General features: G+C 37.9%; 1 protein-coding gene across 1 annotated transcript in view; it reads left to right on the top strand.

The window, feature by feature from the left end:
* The first annotated feature begins 85 nt into the window (after positions 1–85).
* btbd11b (BTB (POZ) domain containing 11b) overlaps positions 86–11,503 on the top strand; it is a 66,159-nt gene continuing 54,741 nt past the window's right edge. Inside the window, exons 1-3 of the mRNA XM_082181929.1 lie at positions 86–237; positions 599–710; positions 2,644–3,847. Coding sequence (XP_082038055.1) covers positions 2,986–3,847 — 862 coding nt within the window. The 5' untranslated portion in view covers positions 86–237; positions 599–710; positions 2,644–2,985. The remainder of the gene's footprint in view (positions 238–598; positions 711–2,643; positions 3,848–11,503) is intronic.

Raw genomic sequence — 11,503 nt, 5'->3', positions numbered from 1 at the left:
TCCGCCCGCACACGTATTAGAACATCACGTTTCTGCGGTGTGCTCGCGCGAACCCGCACTTTTCTTTCACTGTCAGATACGATTAGTTCTGTGAAGTCAGTGGCGTGTTCTCGATTAACTTTGACCACCATACACAACGACCACTTCAAATAATAGTGCATTTAGATACATTTTTCTAAATACATTTAGAAAAGCTTGTTGTGGCCATGTTACTGCTCGATTCTGATTGGACAAAGTGTGAGTACCCGGATAGGCACATGAACAGAGGTACAGGGGAACAGATGGGTTTTATTATGAGAAATATTTCTGCACTAGTGGTAGGTCGTAATTCACTTCAAGTGTATAGAATAGTATGGCCACAATTTCACTTAAACTTAAAGGTAAACTAGTAGCAATCTAATAATATATTATAATTGTATAATTTAGTGGTGACTGGGGGTAGTTGACTGGCTAGATTTTGAGTCAAAAGTCCAATAACTAATAACATCCAGTTACATACGTCATAAAATTACATACAGTAATTTTGTATGTTGGTTTCAAACACCTTGTGTTAAACCCTCCAAAATCAAATTACAATATTGTCATATTTTTGTTGTAGATATGGGTAAACAACAAGTGAATACAATAAAACCACACTGGCATACATTGAGGGAACAATTAATTGTGAAAGCAGGACTAGAGAGAGTGTCAGTCATAAATGCCTGGTCAGGGTAAGTTGTCATGTTTTAAAAGTTGTGTTTTACAATTGTTTGTACTATCTAAAACTTGCTGCAAAGACTCTAATAGTCTGGCAGGTTCCTTTGTGTCTAACTAACCTAATAGAATGTAATTCATATGCCCTATTATCATAAAAATGTTGGGTAGACATACAGTGTATCTTTTTCCTGGGCAACAACAGTGGAAATGTTTGTTGTATATTAATGTAGCTTAATATGTTGCAAATAATTATCATGTTTCAATCTGCTATTACTTTTCTTAACATCAGCAAAGCGCATTTGGTACAAATCTTGTATTTGGAGGCAATGAATGGCCTGGTTGAAAGATCTTTATATTGATCAGTGTGGGGAGAGAAAAACATTGCAATTCACAGTGGCAACTACTACATTGATCCAAGACACAATTAGTTTATTGATTAGGTTTGCACTTGCCTTTAGAACATTAACGTACAATAAAATAAATGAGGCAGTTCATCTTTAAAAGTTCAAGCCTTTCTGCTACTACATTACTGCTGATTTAAAATTAGGAATTAGCCTACTGCTTTTCATTTTAGTTGTTAATCATTGAAATTAGTCTGGACAGACCTAATTGACAACCAGCTATACATCTTTCATCCCTTATACAATTATTGACAGATTTCAAGTGAATGAGTTTAATTGTAATGTCACTGACTCATGTCTGAGCTCAGTCTGTTGAGCGAATAAGACATGATGGTTTGGTTGAAGTTTTGTTGAACACTAGATGGCAGTCTATCATAACAATATGCTAAATTCAAGTTCATATCTCAAGTGAAAGTTCATTGATCTGATACTCGTTAATTATGACATACAAATGAATTATCAGATTTAAAAATAGAATTGTAATGAAACTATGAGGTTCAGTGTCTTTGTTACTCTTGGCAAAAACAGCTTTACAACTGTTGTTTCCCTTTTAGTCTCAGGTTTCTGAAGGGGTGTTGTCCGAAGAGGTCAGTGTTGAGTAAAATATGGTCCCATCTTTATCAAAGCCAAAATGAAAATACTTAAACGGTGAAGTGTATTTCAAGTCGAAAAGTGTTCTGTATGCTTTCTTATGATACGGTTACTGATTCATGCTGTATTCTTCAGTCTTTAAACATAAAAGTCTTAACTATTTTAATGTGTTTTTCTTGGTGCCAAATAGTTACTGCATTCGTCAAAGCTACTAGGAAAATAAGGAGTACTTGATGCGCAAATTCTGTCTTTAGTTTTACATTGAAAACATATGACCTTTACAGACTCTGGGAGTGAAGTTTACAAGAACCCTCCATTCAAGATGACTAATATATTATGCATACTCTTTATTATTAATGAGCAGGAATCTCGTTACTCTGAGCCCCATCTGAAAGGGAGAATGGGGAAGAGGACAGGTGTTCATTTGATCCCTTGCTTTTTTCGCCTTTAAACATGCTGCCCTGCTTGGTCTACTGGATCGGAGCAGTTTCATGCATGCTGACTACCAGTTGTATAAAGTCTATCTATTTGTTTTGGCCACTTAAGACCACTATATCTAAAGCTCTGTTTCCACTCCAGAGACCCATTAAAGTTGATTTACTGATAGTATTCTCAGTAAATTAAATGCTTTATCTGATCAGAGTCAAAATAATTTTTAACGATATAGTTAGAGAATTGAAAGTTCTGGAAAAAGTGGATTTTAATGAACAAGTCGATAGTAGGCTAAATGTAGTTAATTGCCACTTTACATCTATCTATCTATCTATCTATCTATCTATCTATCTATCTATCTATCTATCTATCTATCTATCTATCTATCTATCTATCTATGATCTGCTATGATATTTATATCACAACACAGGGAACTTCCTCAGAAATTATAATACTTTTTGCAAGTGGGTGTCAAAATGGCAGTTTCATTCTTATGCTGTCTGACATCTGTCCATATTTTTAGAGAGGATCTCCAGATCAACAGAAGTACATCATGCAGTACCGTGCACATTCAAAAGCAACTGTACGCAGCAATGGTCCCTTAAGCGTATTGGATGCAGTACTGTATATGGCTCCTCCTCCAACTGACGCTTCACAGCCTTCAAACACACTGGTGTGTGCCATAATAACGCCACTGCTCCTTCAAAGTTGGGGGCGCATTTTCAACAGTGAACGCAACAATTTGGAAACTCGCCTATGCCTTTCCAATAACAGTGGACAAAATAAAGCCGTCAAGCAGTGGCGTTTGTTTACAAAGGAACGTTTCCTTTTGCTTTCAACCTTGTGGACAATATGAAGTGCAGTTATGGCAACAAGGGGTAAATCCGTGAGGACCCTGGAGGATTTGACGCTGGATTCGGGTTACGGTGGAGCCGCGGACTCCTTCAGGTCATCCAGCTTGTCTCTGTGCTGCTCCGAGGCGCACATCTCCTATGCGCATGGAGGGCACTGCTGGCATCTGACCGACTCCATGCGCAGTCGACACAACAGCCTAGACACCGTCAACACCGTCCTGGCCGAAGACGGCGAGACCCTGGAGTGTTCCGGACACTGTGCGAAACTTCCCGAGCTTGAGGATGTGCCCTGGAGCCTCGGGGAGGTGGAGAACGCGCTCAACAAGGAGGAAGAGTTGAGATTCGGAACCGTGTCCGCGGATCTCCTGGCGCGTCTCTCCGCGCTCGTGAGCCGCGCGCTGGTGAGGATCGCCAGGGAAGCGCAGCGGCTGAGTTTGCGCTACGGCAAGTGTACCAAATACGAAGTCCAAAGTGCCATCAAGATGATACTGTCGTGGACCATCTCGGTCAATTGCATCGCCTCATCGCTCAGCGCGCTGTCCATGTACAACATGAGCACCGAGGATAAATTCAGCCGGGGGAAATCGGAGAGATGCGGCTTGGTCTTCTCCGTGGGGAAGTTCTTCAGGTGGATGGTGGACGGCAGGGTCGCGGTGCGCGTCCACGAGCATGCGGCTATATACCTGACCGCCTGTATGGAGAGCCTCTTCCGAGAGGTGTTCACCCGGGTGTTGAATAGCTCGGTGGTGGAGAAGGATAACGGGATTCCCAAATTTACACTGGAATCCTTTGAGCAGGCTCTGAGCAATGATGCGGAGTTGTACGGCCTCCTTTTGCCCTATCAGCATCTCACATGTGGGAAAAATGCCAATGGTAAGTTCTGCACTTCAAAAGCAGTTCAACAGTCTCACAAAATTAACAGATAGTTTTTCTTGTTTTATTCTGGCACAGGGTAAACGTCTCTTGTTTATGTTTTTATGCCTCACGTTTGTTTCCAATTTTAATTATTGTAATGTGGTACTGGAACTGATGGAAAAATCGTAACTGGCTATGATGTTCATAATGTCAGTGACATTAATTTTTGGGCCCATTGCCCAGAGACTGACATCATCTCTGTGTATATATTATTACACAGCCTCAATGACTGTGTTTACGTGCACAAGAATATTACATTATTAATCAGAATTTGGTGGTCATACATTCTGGTTATGTAAGCATCATGTAAATACATTAACCTGATTGCCATTGCCAGGTTACGCCAATATTCAGGTTATGCCAATATTCAGGTTAAAGATATTGAAATATGAAATGTCAAGCTATTGAAGATGTGCATGTAAAATTGATTATTGGCTGCATTTCCATGCACACAAATTAAATTAGCTCATTCCGTTTTATTGTTAAGGACATGAATGGGATTTAATGAGCTGATTGAGTTACTGTTAAAAATGACTAAAATAGAGCATGATAAATGCTCTATCATACTTAATTTTATTTTACGGATGCCAGAATATGGACCTTAATTGCAAAATAAGGTGCATGTAAATACGGTAATTAAGATTTTTGGCCCTCAGAGATAAGGTATAACTTAATTTATCTGGGATGTGCTTTGATTTATGTGTGCTTGGACGTATTAGACATTAGACATAGTTTGGTTGTGTGTGCCTTGTGTATAATTTAATGATGTGTTAGGGAGTGGTTCATTTCTAATACCAAGCTCAGCTGCATTTTCCATGGGTAATCAGCTCACAGTACCATCTTGTTCCTCTTAATGTATCATTTGTACAGTTATGGTAATGGTGCTTATGAATGTGCCATCCAGAATGTTTCCAGGCTGTAGTTTACATGCAGGATAACATAATCCAAGTGATTAACCCTGGAGCAAAGGGACTATTCAATGTATAACTTCCAATAATGCTTGCGCAACAGTGTGGACTTGACAGTATTGCAGCACCAAAGAGAGTGATGATGTCATTGATTTAATACAGCTGCCTGGCAGAGGGGTTTTTCTACTGTAGTCTATTGGTGTCCACACACATACTAACCTATACACATCACCATATATCAAGTAAAGTCTTCAAGAATGACGAAACGAAGGAATCTCAGATTAGTTGTAATGGACATAATGGACAGACGTCAGTATCCCATTACAGAGTGCTCTCACCTCTGTCGGAATGCCTCGTTTTGCATAGATTAAGAGGTGAGCGTTTCAACAAACTTAATTACGAGGAGATTACATCTCCTCCATAGTAAGGCACATTTCTTCCTCAAGGGTGATTTCAAGACGGGCTGCCAGATAATAGCCCAGCCTTTGTTATTCTCTGGAGTGCTGTTTTAATTGCACTAGGGGTTTATTTTGAGAAACACAGAGTCTTCTTCCCCTTTAAATTAGTTAGAGTTAGAATAAGCATACATTTTAGACATGCAATTGTTACACAACCTCTTAATTTCCTTGAATATGCATAACTGCATTACATGCGTCCCATAATGCAATCTGGAAGCTTCCTCCAGCCTGCCCTGCTGTGGTTTAGATGTGGAGGCAGTTGGTTCAGTTGCAGAGGTGGCCTGCTTTGAGTTTGGCCTGTGTCTATTCTGTGCCAAGCACTGAGGGTATTTTAGTGTATGTTTGTGTGTGTGTGTGTGTGTGTGTGTGTGTGTGTGTGTTAATGGAGGCAGTGTTAGAGAGCCCAAGCATGACACGGCTCTAGTTGTACCAGGCTGCCCCAGTACACAGCAGGTTCTTTACTGTCTGGAGCTTTGGGTGTCAGGGATTTCTTTTGCGGCGGGTTTGCTGGAGGCATTAGAACAATTAATGGTAATGTTGGAGGATGAGGTAACAGTGGAGTCTTGGTTTCACAGATTAATGCTTTAATACTTTAAACACATGTCTATTTTTATCTGTCAGGAATCAACAATCGTAGTCGGAATTCTAAAAGCTAGGCCTATGAGTTGATTCTGATCTTAATGACTCAATTCAATTTGTCACATTCAAAATCCATTGATGTCTTGACTGATCTCTCAGACAAATGAGTTCTTTCTCAGAAGAATGCAGGCAGTGCTGTGTTCATTTTTTTCCAGGATCTTCTGAAGGCTCTTGGCCGTCCGATTCTCTGCCCACAGACTTTGCTGAAAATGTATGATAACATCACTACGGAATTTGCATTCTGCAGTGTAGCAATCCAGCAGGAAAGACAATACAGATAAAAAGCAAAGGTAACAACACAGAGACATCTCCTGGGGTGAGATATCTGCCTAAATTGAGTCTATAGGGAACAGTTTAACTCAAAGCGAAAGGAAGTTTAATGTGATCGACTTGTGCAAACCTTTGCATTCCAAAATTGCACAATGATGTATTTTAAAGGTCATCATAAGGCTGGGTGGATGACCAATATCTCATCTCTCCGAATGACACATTTTATGTCACAATACATATATGACATGACAGTATATTTATGTCATGGTAAATATATGACACATAGAATTATGACAAAATAGTTTTTAATGGAAATTAAAGCCTCAGGTGGTTTATATATTATATATTTGATTATTTTCTTAGTGTTGCATACTTTCATAGATAATGGGCACTACATTAATTACTGAATATGTTTAAAGCAAATCATTAAAATGATAAAAATTATATAATTTTATAATAATGATCATTTTGTTTTATTTTTAATATTATATTATAACCCTACATTTTTTATATATTATTTAATGATACAATTTGCATTATATATAGATAACGTCACTACATTATAATCAAGTTTAAGACTAATTAATATTATAAGAAGACAATGGACAGTATATTGTATACTAATATTATTTTAAGAAGAAGAAGAAGACGAAAGTGACTCATTCAAATGATTTTTTTAGTTTCTGTTTCATCGCTCTGACACTTGTTCTATCCTGCCAGTTAAACTTTTGTGGTTATGACAATAGATACATTATAGAGTGAAAAGTACAGACGATGGTCTTCTGTAGGCATGTGATGTAGCATGTATGAGAGCGAAGCCCAATCGCACAGATGGCTCTCAGCATGACCGATGTGGCAGGTCCTGAGAGAGGAACACTTCTCTATTCATCAAAATTTACTGAGCTATGAAACATAACGAGCTGGGCATTACACACCGTGTTTCTCACTCGAGCACAAGTGTGTGTGCGGATTCACCCACACATGCACACATTCCAGCTCTTGTAAATAAACAGACACACATATGGATGCCTGGCAGGAGTGAGGGCACCCACATTCACACAAACACACATACACACACTCATAGACAACATACTGGGTTAATAACGTGACACTCATTTTTTTTATTTTTTTTATGTAGATCTATTCATTTATTTAAATTAAATAATTTATTATTTTCTGACGTTTTAATTTTAATTAATTTTTTTTATTAAAAAACTGAAGTTATACAGACCATGATTCATGATTCCAAGATGTTTTGATCAAGTTCTGAATTTTTTATGGGCCAAAAATGTCAAGGTCTTATAACCGTGCCTGAGATTGTTAAAAATCTCATTAAATGTTTGAAATTCTTGGGCGAAAAAATATGGGCATTATCTGGTTTTAAATTATTTCTTAATAAGAATTAGTGAAGTAATTTTAAATAAACTTTAGTTTGCTAAATCAAATGGAGTAACTAACATGCGGGAAGCTGTGTTCTTGTCATAAAAAAAAAAAAAAAAATTATATTCAAGGTCAGCATGTCAATAATAATAATAATAAATATGAACATAAAAAAAAACCATTAATAACTTGCAGATAATTCTCTGGCAATGTATTTGAGTATCTATATGTAGGCACATACCCTAAACATCTTTTCTAAATTTCCCTACTGACTAGAATGAGATTACAAGCAGTCCTCACAGCAAAGAGTCATGATAAACAAAGGCGCCCAAGACCAAAGAAAAGACCGGATCTTTATCAATGTAATGCCTAGACTGAAGTTAACAATTCAACATTACAACATTCCGTTGTAAGACATAGATGCATTTGTGGTGACTGCTATCAGCTGGCTCTTGGCAGTAGACTGACAAAAATCAGTTTGTAGCGCAACATAATGAACACATTCACACAAGCCCAAGGTCAGACAGAGGTCAGACAGCCTCCTTCAATAGCAATCGATACCACTAAGGGTTTCAGCTCACTAGATTGTCACTATGTTCAATAGTTATTACAAGCTTCTGTTGCAATATCCACTTGGTATTCCTATCATATCCTAAAGGAATGTTCCGGGCACCATTCAAGTTAAGCTGTATTGGTTGCATATGTGTCATGCTTATCACAGACAACTCATTGACTCGTCATTCGTCTGCTGAAAACAAACGAAAAACTTGTTTGCATTTTACTTACAATGGCAGTCTATAAGGGCATTCTAGAAAAAAAGCTTTATGTATTGTTTGTGCTTATATTAAAGGGATAGTCCACTCAAAAATATAAATGCTGTCATCATTTACTCGCCCTAATGTTGTTCCAAAGCTGGATGCAATTTTTTGTTCGGCTGAACACAAAAGAAGATACTTTGAAGAATGTTGATAGCCAAACAATTTCGGTTACCTTACTGTACCATATACGTTGAAATATTGTTACACCATATTGTAATATATAATACTGTCTCACTTGAAACATTGTCATTGTATTTTTATGGTGAATTTCTTTTAACCAAAGCCATTTTTTTTACAGTAAATTTAACAGGATTTTTTTTTACTGTTTTGACAGTTTGTATTATAGTAGCCGCATGTACTTTTTAATTTATTTATCTCAAATACCTAATTTAATACTTAAAAAAATATCTGTTTGACCCAAAAGATGCTGTGCTCTCAATTTTTAATCAAGAGTTCCTTTCCAAAGGGAATGCTGAATACTCTGTGACATCCAACACCCACAACAAGACAACACATTCAGTTAAGCTGTATTGCGGTAGACCTGTACCTACCCCTACCTGTTTGATTTGTCTCTACTTATCTAGAAGATGACACTGCTGCTCACATCCTGTGGAGATATATTTTCTGTTAGTGAATAGATTGGTGATCCTGTAAAAGAGAAAGACATAAAGAATGAAAGAGATAGAGAGAAAAAGAAAGCCACAGTGAATGTAGTGGTGCTCAGATGAAGAGGTACTGGAGGCAACCAGCACACACAAGGCTGATGTAATTCAGAGCTTGTTTAGAGTGGAAGGATTCATAAAAAAAACACCTTTTCATGTTAGACTATACTATGGTGTGCGTTTTGTCTGTGTGCATGTTCATGAAAGATTTGTGTGTGGGAAACCACCACATGTGCAAGATTGCATTTATAAATGTGCACACCAAATCAAAACAACAGAAACCATAGTTCATATTAAGGTGTAAAGGGTTCTTTTACTTTAGACTTGGAAAAGCAAAAGTCTGTCATCCTGTGTGACCGATTGCTACAGCTTCATCCTGTGTAGTTGGCATATGGTTTATATTATTTCAAGGTATGTGTGTGTGCATGTATTTTTTTTCCTGCTTTCATGACATTTTTATTACAAACACATGCTCCTTCCAGAATAAGACATTTCATGTAAAAAAGGGGCCAGTGCAAACATGATAAGGAGTCCCATGCATCACTTGGGTCACTTTCTGGAGAGGACGGACACAGATGCGTTCAATTAACGGCGCAAATAGCCTCAATTTATACCGCAGAAAATTAAGTTTAGAAAGAGTCTACTTCTTCTTTTTTTTCAATGACATAAACAAGAGAAATCAGTGTGCAATCAGTGAAGTTGGTCTGTTGTACTTGATTCTGTTTTCCATTAATATGGCTACTTATTAAAGGACTGCTTTGCTGCTTAATGGCATTAGATATAGGTTGAGACGTTTATGAAATATAGCAAAGCTTTAAAAAGCTGAAAGCATTCTGACCAAATTTGGGCCTAGTATCTCAAGCCCTCTTGCGCGACCATCAGTTAAAACTGGCAATTTTACATTTACATTCACATTTATTCATTTTGCAGATGCTTTTATCCAAAGCGACTTCTACTCATAATTTTAAATCTGATGGTATGGAACCAAATTTCCACCCGGATTTTAGTAAAAACAAATAGTTTTTATTAGATCTTCTACAAATTTTGGTCATATGGAGTAAACCAGGGGTTGCCAATTCCAGTCCTCGCGCCGCCCCGATCTGCACAGTTTTTATGCCTCTATTATCTGAAACATCTGATTCAGAACATCAGCTCATTAGAAGAGAGCTCCATGAACTCGGGCGCGTGCCAAATGACAGGGTCCCTACGCAGTGTTCACTGCGCCCTACTCCCTGAGCACGGACTATCTGTTGAAGTTCACTTCACTTGACAGCATCAGAGACTGACACGGAAGAGAAGAAATTGTTGAATATAGTCGTTATTTTAGTTTTTTTGCGCACAAAAAGTATTCTCGTCGCTTCATAGCATTAAGGTTGAACCACTGTAGTCACATGGACTATTTTAACAATGTCTTTTCTACCTTTCTGGGCCTTGAAAGAGGTAATAACGTTCCATAGGGGGGTCAGGTCTCTTGGATTTCATCAAAAATCTCTTCGTTTGTGTTCCGAAGATGAGCGAAGGTCTTACGGGTTTGGAACGACATGAGGATGAGTAATTAATGACAGAAATTTCATTTTTGGGTGAACTAACCCTTTAATAAACATGTGTATCTGTATAAAAATGTATTATAAATTGCACTTTGATATAATCTGTCAAGTTCAAAGGCCCTAAACTGAATGATAAATTTACATTGGAATCGTTAATATGAAAATAAACGTAATTTGGTCTTTTTATTTAACCCGTAATCATGATAATTGACTTGTAACTGACGCATCTCACGCACTTTACACCTACAAACAGCCGCATATAAACACACCTGCTTAGGTGATGGCAAAATACACTTTTAAGTCCACTTTACATCACACTTAAGGTTGAATGGAACCCGCCCCTCAACTGAGCATGTCAGATAAGAGAGACATACAAAATGTGCAGAGCGGGGATCCGGGAAGCTAGAATTGGGAACCCCATGGAGTAAACCAATGTTCCAATGAAGACCAGCATTTTAGTATTGGCCATTTTATTGTACTGCTGTGTTTTTCCAATACTTTAGTCTGTTCAGATCAAGGTTTCCTGAAGATCTGTATTTGTGCATATTGGTCGTTCTGTTCTTGCACTTTGTGTTTATCCATTTGTGTGTGTGTGAATCTTAGCGATTGGGAAAGTTTTGTAACTGAGTCATTAGAATATTCATACTTTATGCCCCGGTCATGGAATCTTGGCTGGCCTGGTGTCTGTGATTAAGATGATGGATGACAGAGGGTGTGATTTATGCAAACAAAGAATTAAGTTATGACTAAAATACTGTGGCACAGTGTTTGATATTTCAAGCACATCTGAATCACAGCATATAATTTTATTGTGAGGACTTTTTGTGACCTTTGACCTTTTCAAAATGACATCCAGTAGAGGTGGTCAATCTGGTCAGATATCTAAAAATCAATCTCTACATTACCGTTTAAATGTTTGGGGTCAGTAAGAC

Source organism: Leuciscus leuciscus, assembly GCF_965113295.1.
Source record: "Leuciscus leuciscus genome assembly, chromosome: 10".
Classification (NCBI taxonomy): Eukaryota; Metazoa; Chordata; class Actinopteri; order Cypriniformes; family Leuciscidae; genus Leuciscus; species Leuciscus leuciscus.
Note: the sequence above shows the minus strand (reverse complement) of the source record. Positions and strands in the feature narration are given on the sequence as shown.